Source organism: Physella acuta, unplaced genomic scaffold (assembly GCF_028476545.2).
Source record: "Physella acuta isolate Inbredline_101_S28 unplaced genomic scaffold, ASM2847654v3 ptg000200l, whole genome shotgun sequence".
In the NCBI taxonomy this organism is placed as follows: domain Eukaryota; kingdom Metazoa; phylum Mollusca; class Gastropoda; family Physidae; genus Physella; species Physella acuta.
Genome location: NW_026731719.1, coordinates 1,326,706 through 1,343,237, shown reverse-complemented (window position 1 = coordinate 1,343,237; position 16,532 = coordinate 1,326,706). Strand labels below are relative to the sequence as shown.

The 16,532-nt window shown below is 33.9% G+C and overlaps 2 protein-coding genes across 2 annotated transcripts; both read right to left on the bottom strand.

Moving 5' to 3' along the window:
* Positions 1-8,977: 8,977 nt before the first annotated feature.
* LOC131937120 (neuromedin-U receptor 2-like) lies at positions 8,978-10,121 on the bottom strand. The gene is made up of 2 exons (XM_059294314.1): positions 9,365-10,121; positions 8,978-9,126 (listed from the first exon to the last, which is right to left on the bottom strand). Exons 1-2 carry the CDS (start codon positions 10,119-10,121, stop codon positions 8,978-8,980), a joined length of 906 nt encoding a protein of 301 aa, XP_059150297.1.
* A 3,567-nt stretch (positions 10,122-13,688) lies between these two features.
* LOC131937119 (uncharacterized) lies at positions 13,689-14,084 on the bottom strand. The gene has a single exon (XM_059294313.1). It carries the CDS (start codon positions 14,082-14,084, stop codon positions 13,689-13,691), a length of 396 nt encoding a protein of 131 aa, XP_059150296.1.
* Positions 14,085-16,532: the final 2,448 nt, after the last annotated feature.

Sequence of the window (16,532 nt, the reverse complement as noted above, 5' to 3'; positions counted from 1 at the left end):
AAACACGCCACTCACTATCTACATCTTTAACTAGTCAACACTAGTCAACACATAAACACGCCACTCACTACCTACATCTTTAGCTAGTCAACACTAGTCAACACATAAACACGCCACTCACTATCTACATCTTTAACTAGTCAACACTAGTCAACACATAAACACGCCACTCACTATCTACATCTTTAACTAGTCAACACTAGTCAACACATAAACACGCCACTCACTGCCTACATCTTTAACTAGTCAACACATAAACACGCCACTCACTGGCTACATCTTTAGCTAGTCAACACATAAACACGCCACTCACTGCCTACATCTTTAGCTAGTCAACACATAAACTCGCCACTCACTACCTACATCTTTAGCTAGTCAACACATAAACACGCCACTCACTGCCACAACAGCAGACACATTAGGTTAACTGGCCTTGTTAGGGTTTTGATTTCCTTTTTGTTAGTCACCAGACCACCCGTCATCCTTTGGATAAAAGTGGGTTTCGGGGGTCATCCATAAATGACATCCCGTCTGTCACTTATCGTCACAAAAAACCAGACCCCACATTAAAAAAGACGTCACATCTCAGACGTTTTTTCGTTAAAAAACACCGATTTCGGCTGAGCATAGGTCTGACCATACTATAACTTAATATGCTGACTTCACAGGTAAACTATAAACCTACCCAACACTACTTCACCTGCCCAATGTCCCGCCAAGTCTCAGAAAGCATGTTTTATCGTTTAAAAAAAGATTTTGGCCGAGCATGGCTCTGACCACACTATCCACTTCATTAAAAAAAAACAGGTGAACTCTACTTCACCTGCCCTGTATCCGCCAAGTTCCGAGAAGCAACTTTGTCAATCACATCTAAAAAAAAATTGAAAAAAAAAACCTAACTCTGTCCTGTATCCCGTCAAGTTCCAATAGGCAAATGTATCATTCACATCTGAAAAAAAATTGAAAAACAAATCTAGCACTGCCATGATGTGTTTCGAGCCCATCAGCGACGTCATTTTATGCTCTATATTAATACTTTGAGTCTGCGTAAGAAACTTGATTTACGCGAATAGGCCCTAGTATTATTTAAATTTAAATTTTTCCCAAATTTGCCTATTCCATAGCTAAACAAACAAAGATTTATATAAAATAATGAAGGTCTGAAATAGTTCAGCATAGAAAATAATTATTTTCTAGATCTAGATAGAGTTATCTAAATTCTACGACTGTTTGGTTAAGTCTAGTCAAATCTTTCCGTAGTTCTAGATCTAGAACCAAGGTAGTATTGATAAATTCCGTGTCTTCTTGAATTAGATTATCATTGAAGCTAAAAAGCAAAGATTTATATCAAATATTTTAGGACTAAAACTGTTAAATAAATAAAATTAATAATTTATTGTGATTTTATACAGGTTTTTATTTTTAACTAATTAATTTTGGTTTGACCTAGATTATCAATCTATATCTTTCCCTTCCTTTGACAGCTGATCTGTAGATTCTAGATATAGATCTAGAGAAATTTATTGTATATTCAAATTTAAAGAACTGTTAAAAATTGATACTAGTAATTGAACCTAATAAAAATAGCAAACGGACGTTTCGTTAAAACTATAGCCGACAGAAAATTGGCTATATAATTTGTTAAATTTTTGAATGGGCACCAACATCTTCGATGCAAGCCGCCATTATTGTTTAAAATAATTAAATAAATGATGTGACGTCACTATAAGTTAAGTCATTGTTCTGAACTTTCATAATTAATGCAGTTAATCTACCAATGAATTAAAATTAAATCAATTTAAATCAATTTGTGATTAGCAGTTTGGTCAAAAAGAACATTGTTTTCTACCCCAATGCGTATTTTACAGATCTACAGATAGTGCAGATTCTCTCCTGTAACCAAACAGACAAACAAAATAAAATAAATATTCAAACATGTAAACAAACTTGAGTTTTAGTAGTATAATATAGATTGATAGCCCAGTAGACCTTTAGCATTACTATATTCAATCACTACAAGGGCAGACAATTAGAAACTTAATGAGTCTGGCGGGTTGTCGTCGCGAATGTTTTAGAAAGATGACGAAGGACCTCACTAGGGGCAGATCATTGTCTATTAGAGTTACTGAATGGTGTTAATGCAGCGATTTGGTTCAAACTTTCCAGATACGTTCCACTTTGATGAAAATACAAGTCTATCTATATTTATTTTAATTTGATGTCTAATTACTCTCTAAACTAAGTTGAGATAACAAGATTTATTCACTCGATAGATTACTGCATTCAATAAAAGAAAGGGAGATAACTATCTAGACGCGATCACCCTAACAGTCTGGTGAGCTGTATTTCAGGATAATGTTTACAATCGTGTCGACTATAAATAAGGAATCACTAAAAAGTAGAAAATAAAACCATTTTATTTAAAGCAACAAGCTTTTAAATGCGTTGAAAATAAGAAAATCTATCTAATTTGCTAATTAACTGAAGTGAAAAAAAAAAACGCTCAATAATATAATATCCCAGACGTTTATTTAAGAAAAAGATCAACATCTGAGCACAAAAATTGTTTGCAAATTAGCTGGATAGTCAGGGGTCAGATAAATTAAATTGCCATGTAGATAAAGTAGTATGACGATTTGATGTGACATGTGGTTGAATAGGTAAATATTTTAATTAAAAAAAAAAAAAAACATGTATTATTTGTTGTAGGCCTACATTTTAAAAAGTACTAAGTTTTATTAATCAAACATACAAATATTCAAATGGAAATTTAACAACTTTTTGAAAATGTAACTCGAAGTTTAAAAATATTCTGTATCCATAAACCATAATTCCTCACTATAAAAATTGGTTCAACGATAAATCTAAAACGTGTGAATTGTTCTATGAAATATAGAAAGCACGCTAAAAGTACTGCTAAAAAGTACTTAAGTTATCAAAAAAGCATTAATTTATTATAGAGTTTACCTCCTTAAATTTGCTAAACATTTTTATTTTATACTAGCCGTTATCTGCTAGGCTTTGCTCCAGCCATTTAAAGTCATGTCCAAATGTAAATGTTAACACATATGTATTTTTGTTTACAAAATTGTTTTTTAAAATTAAAGTTAAAGAGCATTATATAATGCATTACATGTACAGTATAACATTGTACACCATAATAGCAAAAAATTACAAAGCGCAATATTAGCGTAAACGAACAGAAACAATGAATAAATTATAAGAAAGTGTAACAGAACATTGAACAATACAGTACACTCAATATCTATTACAAACATAATAGCCACCTGGGTGTAAAGTAAAGCTCCCTTTTCAAACCTGTAGGTCTATAGGGCAAGTGAAATAGAGTTTACTTGTTCTGTGACCTCGGCATATGAAGAGATAGTGTGGTCAGCACTATGCCCAGCCGCCTTTACCAGGGTGTATTAAAAGTTAAATAATGTGTACAGAGTTGACAATTATATAAAAATCTAACTTAAAATAAACAAATAATTAAATTTAATTCCACCTTAATTTGATAAAAAACCTGAATTCTAAAAGATGTAACACATGTAAATTGTTGTGGGCAGAGTAGGGTAAAGATGAGATGACTAAGCCTACACTGCTAGGGGCCCACTGAACTTAACTGTACCTGTCTCTATCGCTAGGGGCCCACTGAACTTAACTGTACCTGTCTCTATTGCTAGGGACAGACTGAGCTTCACTTGACCTATCTCTACAGGTAGGTTGAGCGTGAGGTAAGATTGATTCAGTTAAAAGACTACCTAAGATTTTCTTCAGCACGCCCCGATATTTGGAATTCGTTTTATAATAAATGAAGATGGTGACACATCCGTTTAGTGACGACACAAGAACCACAACAGATAGAATCAGAGCGTCTACTGGTGACCTGCCAAAGTCTGACCCGAACTGGAGCAGCAGGGCCACTATGATAAAAAACTGGTTACAAAAACAGAAGGAGACAGCGATGTACAGGACAGTCTTGACCAGCCGGGCTTCTTTCTTTTCACGGCTTTTGGTCGATTTACAACCGGCTGATGTCTGAGACCGGAAACTTTTTGAGAAGTTCAAACTTGAGATCATTAAAATAGTACACGACATTACGACCAGTTGGGTAAAGGTTAGGTAGGAGAGAGAGTTCAAATACAAATACATTACGACGAAGATGTGTACATTTGCGCTGCTCACTAAAATAAGTTTTTGAGTCAGGTTATTTAATGGATCATTTTCCCAAGACAGGTGGTTTATAGAAGAGTAGAATAAATAGGTGGACAGTTCGAAAGCGTAGACCACTCCAATGGCGACCAACATTCGTTTTTGTGTGATGAGCCGCTTGGCCCTGAAGGGACTAAAAACACAAACACATTTCTCCAGCGATAACAGAACAACCGTGCCAGCACTGACGTCATAGAAGAAACTACACGGGGCTGTTACAGCCACGTAGATGAGAGACGGCAGGTCGACAAGTTCTGTAGGGAACATGTCCAACACCTCCATAGACTTGATCACGGCACTTCCTAACGAAATCAGTTCCAGCCACAGGTCGGAGAAGCTCAGCGCCACCAGACCTACTGAGATGCTGTCTTTGTTTTTCTGGTTCAGGAAAATGATCAGGTTCAAAACGTTGGCAAACACGCCGAAAAACGAAACCACAAAGCTGATTGGAATGGACAACAGCATATTAAATAAGTAGATCGAATTCAATGTTTCCAGACTGTATGACAGATTAGTGACACTAGAAAGATTTAAATCCATTCCTATAGAAATCAAGAGATGGAAGGCAAGTTGACTTTTCACAAATTTTACAGAAACTCTTTTAAAAGCCATCACAAAATTGTCATTCCTTTTTTAAAATAAATAAAATTATAGTCCTAAGCACTGATGAATAATTAAATAGTTTTTAAAATTATTTTTAGTTCTATTCATACACAAATTTAGTCAATAGAGCGGCCAAATGGATATACGGTCTTAACAAGATGGATGTTCTTTCAAAGAGCTATTTTTTTCCCCGTAATCAAGGTTTCAAATTATATATTTAGTATTCAAGAAAGAAACAAATGATAACACAAAGCGTCTGTTAAAAATCGTTCCAATTTTTTTAGAATAATTATAGATACTAGTTCCATTGTCTTCAAGATAAATACGTACACTCAAATATTTGTTTTAGATAATTATAAAAGAGCACTGCGCCGGGTTGTAATTATTGCAAGCAACTAAATATTACAAACCTAGCCCAACCGTGAATTATCATATTGATGTTTGAAGTGTTTTAGAGATAAAGTATTGGTGCTGTGACCAGTAGTGTTAGAATTAAATAGAAGGTTATTTCAAGATGCTATATTATTTATACAAAAATTATCCAGAATAGCTGTAAAACAAATGTAACGTTACTTTAAAAATGTGGTTGAACTTTGATGTAGTCAGTTGACCAACCAGCACTTGCGAGCACTAAATATGTCAGTTTTTATTTAAAACTATGTTTTCATCATCTTTTGAACAAGGGCAGATAACTTGATTTCAAGTACATGTTTTGTTAGTGAATTTAGACCCAATGGTTTGACGAGTTTATAGACAACGATTGTTGATTTCTCGCAATATTAACATTAGACAGTAGGCGTATATAACAAATATTACATGCTAAGGTAGCAGACTTAAACAGTGTTAGGTGTGTTAGGGAGGATAATATTTTTAAAAACCGTATAAATCGTCTACATAAAAACTATTCAATTACATCAAAATGATGAAGTTTAACATCTAAAAGAATGAAAACGTGTTAAATGTAGTAGTTTTATGAAAACTTTGGGCAACTGTCATTATTAACTTATTATATAAGACCCAACGTTCTTTCACTACGGCGAAAAAAACGACAGTGGGAAAACGGTCACCGAACACTGACCTATCATTCCGTGTATTTTAAATTTTCTGTGACCCAAATTTGACCCCTGGCAATGTGGGTATGCTGACTTTGATCAACCCACAAGTCTACTCCATGTCAGATGGAAACTGAGTGGGGAAGAGGTGTGTATCTCTTCTTGACATTTAGATTATTGGGTAGGGGACAGGTATGTATTTTCATCAAAGTGGAACATATCTGGAAAGTTTGAACCAAATCGCTAAATTAGAAGTGGGTCAAAATTGAGTTTCAAGATTTGCTACAAACCCACAAACAAACAAGCAAACAAACAAACAAACAGACGTTGCGAACTAAATAAAGCTTGTAAAAAGTATCTTCTTTATTACTTAGTTTATAGTTCTTGTCATTATAACGGATTTTATACTTGTTTTATTTTTTTGAAAATCATTTAGATGTAAGAGTAAATCGAAATTAAAGTTTTAAAAAATTTAGCCCTATATTTTTCTTGGCATTCCTTTATTCTCAGTTAGGAGTTCACCACACACCAGTACGGAAATATTTGCACCGTTCAGTAACTCTAAAAGACAATTATCTGCCCCTAAGCGAGATCCTTCGTCATCTTTCTAAAACATTCGCGACGACAACTCGCCAGAATCATCAAGTTTCTAATTGTCTCCCCTTATGGTTATTGAATATAGTAATGCTAAAGACGACTGGGTTATCAATCTATATTATACTAAAACTCAAGTTTGTGTACATGTTTGAATATTTTTTTTTTGTTTGTCTGTTTGGTTACAGGAGAGAATCTGCACTATATGTAGAGCTGTAAAATACGTATTTAGGTAGAGAACAAAGTTCTTTTGGACCAAACTGTGAATCACAAATTAATTTAAAAACGTTAATTCATTTATTGATAGATTAATTTATTGGTAGATTAACCACATTAATTATAAAAGTTTACAATAATGACTTAAATTATAGTGACGTCACATCATTTATTCACTTTTTTATCAATAATGGCGGCTTCCATCAAAGATTTTCGTGCCCATTCAAAAGTTTAATGCACTATAAAGCTAATTTTCTGTCGGCTATAGATTTAACGATACGTCCGTTTGCTATTTTTATTAGGTTCCAACACTATTATCAATTTTCAACAGTTCTTTTAATTTGAGTATACAATAAATTTCTCTAGATCTAGATCTAGAATCTACAGATCAGCTGTCGAAGAAAGGAAAAGTTATAGATCTAGGATCTAGATCAAACCAAAATTAATTAGTTAAAAATAAAAACCTTTATAAAATCACAATAAATTATTGAGTTTCTTTATTAAACTATTTTATATAATATTTGATAGTATTTGATATAATTCTTTGCTTTTTAGCTTCAACGATCATCTAATTCAAGAATACAAGGAATTTATCAATACATATATTATAACACACTATTATTTAAATAACTATAAGAAAAGCGGTTCTTTATATTTATTTTATTTGTCCATCACATTATTTGTCCTGATATATGTTGTCATGATATTTTTCGTCTCAGAGATTATTTGTCCTAGACATTATTTGTCCTTCAGATAATTTTTCCTTGAGATCATTTGTCCTGAGATCATTTGTCCTGAGATCATTTGTCCTGAGATCATTTGTCCTAAGATCATTTGTCCTGAGATCATTTGTCCTGAGATCATTTGTCCTGAGATCATTTGTCCTGAGATCATTTGTCCTGAGATCATTTGTCCTGAGATCATTTGTCCTGAGATCATTTGTCCTGAGATCATTTGTCCTGAGATCATTTGTCCTGAGATCATTTGTCCTGAGATCATTTGTCCTGAGATCATTTGTCCTGAGATAATTTGTCCTGAGATCATTTGTCCTGAGATCATTTGTCCTGAGATCATTTGTCCTGAGATTATTTGTCCTGAGATCATTTTTCCTGAGATCATTTGTCCTTAGATCATTTGTCCTGAGATCATTTGTCCTGAGATCATTTGTCCTGAGATCATTTGTCCTGAGATCATTTGTCCTGAGATAATTTTTCCTTGAGATCATTTGTCCTGAGATAATTTGTCCCAAGATCATTTGTCCTGAGATAATTTGTCCTAAGATCATTTGTCCTGAGATAATTTGTCCTGAGATCATTTGTCCTGAGATCATTTGTCCTGAGATCATTTGTCCTGAGATCATTTGTCCTGAGATCATTTGTCCTGAGATCATTTGTCCTGAGATCATTTTTCCTTGAGATCATTTGTCCTGAGAAAATTTGTCCTAAGATCATTTGTCCTAAGATCATTTGTCCTGAGATCATTTTTCCTGAGATCATTTGTCCTAAGATCATTTGTCCTAAGATCATTTGTCCTGAGATCATTTGTCCTGAGATCATTTGTCCTGAGATAATTTGTCCTAAGATCATTTGTCCTGAGATCATTTGTCCTGAGATAATTTGTCCTAAGATCATTTGTCCTGAGATCATTTGTCCTGAGATCATTTGTCCTGTCACCATCAACAGTAATTGCATATCTATAGCCAGGTTCTAAGACCCGGCTACTAAAACGTATGTATCACAAAGTTTTGATCTTATCTAGAGATTTAAAATGGAGTTATGATCAGTAACTAAGAAAAAAGTACCTATACACTTTCTTAGCTATAGAGGATTGTTTGGTAAAATTCAGAAAACATATACAAACAAAAATGACAGATTGAGTAACCTTGTTTCCTGTGTGGTCAGAATTTTGCCATGTAAATGAGGCACTAAGTTAGATCAACCGGGTTTCAATATTATTATTGAATTATGAGTACGCAATTTAGTCCATTTTGTCATTCCATGTCTTCTCAATGAAAATGTATCCTAAAATAACCTAGACATAATAAATCGAACAAAACTTAAATAAACTATTTGCCTGTCATCCCACTGGGTATACTTTAGATATCAGATAAAATATTTTTTTTAAATATTGGTTTCAAACATGCTGTGAGACGTTTAATGAAACCTAATTAACATGAACTCCAAACGAATGTAGCTCAACAGTTAGTACACTTTAATATAACTCACCGCAACTTATAGAAACATAACAGCATTATTTATGTACATCTATTCGTCTGTGCTGTGAGCTAAAGATGGTATCTAGGCAGAAGTAGGAGCTAAAGATGACTTCATCTCGTCGAAAGTAGAACCTTTAGAAAATATTATCAGGGCAGTAGTGGGTGCTAAAGGTGTCTTCAGTTCTCTTGAACTTGCCAACTTGCCACCAGTGTGAACAAAGCTAAACTTGTCTAGACAGTTCTATACAATTGATGTCAGTTAACTTCGATACAGGCGAACGTAAACCAGCTATTCGTCTCAAAATCACCCGATATTTGGAGTTTGTTTTGTAATAAATTAACATGGTGATACAGCCGTTTAACGACGTCATTAGAACTTCGACAGACAGAATCAGAGCGTCCACTGGTGACCTGCCGAAGTTTGTTCCAAACTGAAGCAACAGATCTACGATAACAAAAAACAAATTACAGACACAAAATGAGACAGCGATGTACAGAACTGTCTTGACCAGCCGGGCTTCTTTCTTGTCTCGGAGTTTGGACGATGTAGAACTTGCTGCTGTCCGTGACCGAAACCGTTTTGAGAAGTTCAAACTTGAGATCATTAAAATAGTACAAGACATCACGACCAGCTGGGAAAACGTTAGGTAGAACAGAGTATTTAAGTATGAAAATATTAGAAAGGTAACTTCTAGTCTTTCTGTGGTCTGTAGGATAAGCCACAGGCTATAATTGGTGAAAGGATTAGGTTCCCAGCCCAGATAAGTGCTAGAAAAAAATGGAATATACGTGGACAATTCGAAAGCGTAGACCACTCCGATGGCGACCAACATTCGTTTTTGTGTGATGAGCCGCTTGGCCCTGAAGGGACTAAAAACACAAACACATTTCTCCAGCGATATCAGAACAACCGTGCCAGCACTGACGTCATAGAAGAAACTACACGGGGCTGTTACAGCCACGTAGATGAGAGAGGGCAGGTCGACAAGTTCTGTAGGGAACAGCTGCAGCACCTCCATAGACTTGATCACGGCACTTCCTAACGAAATCAGTTCCAGCCACAGGTCAGAGAAGCTCAGCGCCACCAGACCTACTGAGATGCTGTCTTTGTTTTTCTGGTTGAGGAAAATGATAAGGTTCAAAACGTTGGCAAACACGCCGAAAAACGAAACTAGAAAGCTGATTGGAATGGAAACTATCATGTTAAATATGTACAGCAAGTCCATTGTTTCTAAAGCAAATCCCTGAACAGCAGAGATATTCGATTTCATTTCCTCGCTCGTAAAATCAAGCTGTTTTATTTCAGATTGGATACACCAGCTTAATAACTTAACCAAGCTGTGTTTTGTGATTGTAGTTTTTCAAAATTAAGTATAGTCCTCTAGAACTAGATTAGAAAATAACTGAGTAAAATAACTATACAGCCTTTTAATAACAGCTCTGATAATTATAGAACAAATCTGATAAACTAGGCAAATTGAGGTTTATATGTGATTGTGGAGATGAGAAGTACGACTTAAAACTAATTTCGGATAAAAATATGATTGCTAGAAAACTTCTTGTTTACAAAATTTTTAAACGTCAAGTTTCTAATCGCTCGATTATCTTGAATTTAAAATGTCGGCCTACACTATTATGTTGTATCGACTTGTTAAGTAGCCTATAATTATGTAATTATTACTTCCAATGTTTTATACAAAAGTTACAAATTGATATTTCTTAAAGGGTAAAGTATTAAGAAATTTTACACATCAACAACTATGACATACCTTTCATTTAACGTTCATGCAATTGTTCTAGAATACTATAAACTTGTTTCAAAACACAAGATTTACTCTAAAAATATATATCTACTATTGTTATAACAGCATGGATATACACCAGTTTACCGCGTAAAGCATATAGTAAACAATATTTAATAACAAATATAGACATTGAAGTGTATTAACATATTTGAGGATATGGTGTTTTATTTTAAATAAATTACATTCAATTTTTACCAGTTTTTTTTACTCCTGCTTCAGAAACTATGACCTTTTCGATGGGCGATATAGGCTAGTATCAAAATTATTATTCCGAATTGACACATGTTGGGTGAAACTTCATATAGATTACTTTTTTCAAACTTTAAGGCGGTTTTATTTTTTTAAATTTTGTTTCAGATATAACTAAAACATTCATAAAAACGTTTTAATAACAAGCTTTTATGTAATAATGAACTAAAAAGTAGAAAATAAATCATACACTGCTATTTATATAACTATAAAGAAAAACGTGGGTCACTTTAGTATCTATTGGATACCTTTACTAATGTTTAGGAAGAGACCCACGCTTTTCTTTATAGTTATTTAAATAGTAGTGTTTGATTTATTTTCAATTTTGTAGTGCATTATTACATAAAACGTTTTTTATGAATTTTTAAAAGTACTTTGAATGTTTCAAAATTACAATAGAGTAGCATGACTAAAAACCATTGCGCACCTAATGAACTTGATAACGCGTGTCGAATAGTGCGGAATAGTTTGATGAGACAGCCTATTAATTTGGACAAAATTTTAATTATTTCATAAAAAATTAAATAGGCAACCAATTAAGACAAATTTAATGTCATGTTGCATTGTCTTCATGTCTTGACCCACGTTCCAACTACGAACAGTATCTGTCAGTTAGAAGTGCCAGGAATTTCGCTCGGGCGTTTGGAACTGACGGACAGCTGACGGACGACAGAGGAAGTGAGTTAAATAAAAGCTTGTAAAAACATCAACATTTGAACAAATTAATGCACCATTTCAACTGTAAAAGAAAAAAAGATTTTTTAAAAAAAAAAGTGTTCTATCGGTTTTACTGCCTCAAGTACATAAAAAGAAAAACTAGTGAAAGTTAAGTTCAATTCTATAAATAATTCAAAATTAAGAAAGTAAAAAAGTTATGCCAAGGTTTGTATTACAAAACGTCGAACTGAGAAAAAAAAATGACGAAAACATACTAAAAATTGCTTACAAAAGTGAACAAATATCAGATCTCATCCATATATTAGATCGAAAGTCGATTGTCTATTATTTTAGTGAATTGAAACATAAAATAGAACTTTTGGTATTAGAGTCTGCACTGCTAAGACACGGGACGTCAAAAAGTACGAACGAGGTTCTGCACGTAAAGGTAGCCGCACGTTTTACTTGTTTGTTTCATCCAGAATTTCTAGTTCTTCACCCTGTGCTTTATGCACACGATTGGGCGACATATTTGTTCCTCCAGGTACCATACTTGTGACCTTAAAGCCAGGATTCTACATAATTATAGACCAAGACGTCCTTTGGAGCATTACATACGAATTATCATTTACTTGATCCTGTGGTCGATTTCCACGATTATGGTCATGATTGTAAAAATGCACTAATATCAAGAGCTAAACTTATGCCATTGGATTGTACTGTGCTGAACAAAGTATACTTTAAAATTATTTTCAGATTTTTAGATACCACGTTTAATTAGGTTAGAAAACCACCAATAAGTGAGGACTTCGGATGATCATAGACAGCTTAAAATTTAAACATAAAACGCGAATAGAATTATTAACTGACAAATTAAACCCTGACGACTTTCATAATTAGTTCGTGGTACATACTCTTTCATAATGATCATCGGAAGTGCTTGGCAGGGACGTTATTACAAAGGTCTTCGTTACTAAGTTAGTTGATTCTTCATATTTTTAATATAACTTTTGTTAACCAATTTTACATTTTTATTGTGTTTGTTGATGTTATTGTATGTTTGTATGTAAAACCTGCAAGGAGGATTGGAAGTGTCATAACTACCATTATGCCATTTGGCTAATACAGCTGAATATGTAATTTATTTAAATGGTTTTTTTTTTTAAAGTTTGTGTATCGTTAGTTGTTATCTTTAAAACACTGAAATATCAGTAAAAATGTTACTTTTAATCTATTTTAGAAGTTAAACAAATAATATAATTAAAAGTGTTACGAATCAAAAATGTCGAAAATTGAAACTTTACTTTTGATGATTTTTCACATCGAATAACCTTTCTTACCAAACAGATGCTATTTTATCTATCCAAAAGGATTTAAAAACTCCAACTCTGTTTAAAGACAAATGCACGTTTGCACGTTATTTAATAAGATTCCAAGCACAACTTATGCAACGCTCAGTTAGGATTTGATACAACATAAACAAAAAGTTGTAATATATTAAGTAGCGTTGTGTTGATAAATAAATTTGGTGTCAGTTGACTTTGTAAAAGGCGAACTAGAACCAAACATTCTCCTCAACATCCCCCTATACTTGGAGTTTGTTTTGTAATAAATTAACAAGGTGATACAGCCGTTTAACGACGTCATTAGAACTTCAACAGACAGAATCAGAGCGTCCACTGGTGACCTGCCGAAGTTTGTTTCGAGCTGCAGTAACAGATCTACGATAATAAAAAACTGGTTGCTGAGACAGAAGGAGACAGCGATGTACAGGACAGTCTTGACCAGCCGGGCTTCTTTCTTATCCCGGATTTTGGTCGATTTACAGCCGGCTGTTGTCTGAGACCGGAACGTTTTTGAGAAGTTCAAACTTGAGATCATTAAAACAGTACAAGACATTACGATTAGTTGGGTAAAAATTAAGTAAAATACAGTATTTAAATACAAATACATACTAAACATAATATCTGTATTTTCATTCCTCTCTAGCATAAGTTTTAGAGTGGAGTTGTTTAAAGGGTCACACTCCCACGACAAATAGAAGGTGGTAAAGTAGAACAAATAGGTGGACAGTTCGAAAGCCTAGACCACTCCAATGGCGACCAACATTCGTTTTTGTGTGATGAGCCGCTTGGCCCTGAAGGGACTAAAAACACAAACACATTTCTCCAGCGATATCAGAACAACCGTACCAGCACTGACGTCATAGAAGAAACTACACGGGGCTGTTACAGCCACGTAGATGAGAGACGGCAGGTCGACAAGTTCTGTAGGGAACAGCTCCAGCGCCTCCATAGACTTGATCACGGCACTTCCTAACGAAATCAGTTCCAGCCACAGGTCGGAGAAGCTCAGCGCCACCAGACCTACTGAGATGCTGTCTTTGTTTTTCTGGTTGAGGAAAATGATCAGGTTCAAAACGTTGGCAAACACGCCGAAAAACGAAACCACAAAGCTGATTGGAATGGAAACTATCATGTTAAATATGTAGAACAAGTTCACTGTTTCTAGAGCGAACCCCTGAACAGCAGAAGTATTCGATTTCATTTCCTCGCTCATAAAATCAAGCTGCTTTATTGCAGAATGTTACAGATATTATAACACTCATTAAAATACTTTTCGTTTATTGTCTCCTCATTTTCCATTGGATACACCAGCTTAACAATTTAACCAAGCTGTGTTTACTGATTGTAGTTATTTCAAAATTAAGTATAGTTCTCTAGAACTAGATAGTTTAGAAAATAACGTAGTAAAATAACTAGTTAGCCCTTTAATAGCCCTGATAATTACAGAACAAATTTGATAAATGATGCAAATTGAGGTTTATTTGTTATGGTGGATCAGAAATACGACTTAAAAATAATTTCGTATCAAAATATGATTGCCAGAAAACTTCTTATTTACACAATTTAAAAATGTAAAGTTTCTAATCGCTCGAATATCTTTAATTAAATTGTAGGCCTACACTATAATATTGTCATTAAAACAGTATCGACTTGTTAAGTAGTAGGTAATTGCTGTACACAGCTATTATCCTCGATAATGTTCAGTTTATATGCATACACTGTGATTAAAAAATATGTAAACTTGTTTGAAACATAAGATCTACTCCAAAAATATATATACTATCTTCATACATGCAGAGTGTAAGTTAACTTATTAATGGATATTTAAAAACCGATATAAATATTCAAAGTGACTAAGGTTTAATTAAGCGATAGATAAATATATATTGAAATCTCTTTTCATCTACGTAAATAATCGATATTTTCCTTACGGAATGAAAATAAAAATTAGAATAGATGAGATAGGATAAAATATAATTGTAAGTAATCATAGCTAACATCTTAAGCCCGACTTGAATACGATTCTATTTTTGTTCAATTTAACTCGATAATTTTACACGAAGAATGTAGGAATTAGAGTTTGTCTTTGGATTTGTCTAACTAAGAAACATTCGAAAATAGCCATTTTAGAAAAGAAAATCTCTCTAAAAATTTTAATTAGTTAGAACTATTATTTTCAAAGATACTCCGCTCCATATAGTAGAAATGATCCGCTTTGTATTTGTAATAAGATTCAGATTTCTGCCAAGGCTTCTAAGTATCGGTACATGGTAGATATGAATTTTTTTTTACCACTAATTTAAAATACTATCCTGCTGTCTTACAGAATAGCCAGAACAACAGTATGTAACATTTTTACTCCTCCCAAAAGTATGGTGTAACATTTTGAGTACGATTGTTACAGGCGAATAGGACAGTGATCTGAAAGTTTATTTTACAGCTTGAGTTTTGTTTGTCTTTCTGTTTGGTGAAACACCATGTCCGATCAGGACTTCTTGAAACTATGAGCGCGTGACCTAGAAGAATGATGTGATAAACTAACCATATTGCCGGTCTCTTTTGTCGCGTGTCTTGATACATACATCTGTTTTTCATACATTGTCTACAACTTTGGAAATCACGTGTGTTATTATTTTAAACGTGAGCTTGGAGCGTGAAGAAAGAACAAACACGGACATTTACCTACAGAAATAAGCAACATACAGGGCTATTTGTCTAAACAATTAGATACATCTACACAGCTATTTGTCTAAACAATTGGGTAAATTTACAGGGCTATTTGCCTGTATAGTTATGTAAATATACAAGTGTATCAGTCTACACAAATAGGCAAGTAGGCCTATAAGTGATAATTGGTTAAATATTTGCAACATGTTAACATCAGGTAACAAAGATTAAAAGTTTCACATCATTAGTAGTGTTCTGGACCAGGATGTAAATGTTCTAATTATGTCTTGTAAATTTAAAAAAAAATGATTAGATTCCTGTGTTTAAAGAGGTTAGGATCTGACACACAATCCATATGAAACATATTTTACTAGATCTAACTCTCATCGTTCATCAGTCTCATAACAATGTCTGTCTGACATAAATGGCTTCTATACAATTACATTTTGATTAGTTCCCTAGTTAACAGTCGCACAGATAGCCCTAATCTTGTCCGGAGTTATCTGTCCCTAACATTTTTAACCTCTGACCCTCTCAAGAGTTATCTAACACTACAAGGCTGGCTAATCTTGTCAAAAAACAAAGTAACATTTTTTACGTCTAACAACGGCTGTGTAACGAAAATTCAGGAGAAGATAAGAGATGTGTTCATGTCCGACCTTAATCCGATAGAATTCGCTGCTTTATTTATAAACAATTGTTTCAACTCGTTTTTCCCCGTGTGTTCAAACAAGCAGATCTGTGTTGTAGACATTTAATGTACCAGACAGCAACTGAAGTTCTAGTACCGTTTATTTATTAAAACAGAATTACAAAGTTGTGTGTGTACTATAGGGTACAATGAAACAACTCGAACAGAGCTAATATTTTGGATTTAGTATTCTCGTTAAGGACCGGCAAGGTAAATTATGTC

Excerpts from the sequence above, each read along its gene's own strand:
- LOC131937120 (XM_059294314.1), bottom strand. The coding sequence starts at position 10,121 with ATGGACTTGCTGTACATATTTAACATGATAGTTTCCATTCCAATCAGC. Across the intron at positions 9,127-9,364 it reads CGCTGTCTCATTTTGTGTCT|ACAAGTTTAGCTTTGTTCAC; the intron begins GTAATTTGTTTT and ends AGAACTGTCTAG.
- LOC131937119 (XM_059294313.1), bottom strand. The coding sequence starts at position 14,084 with ATGATAGTTTCCATTCCAATCAGCTTTGTGGTTTCGTTTTTCGGCGTG.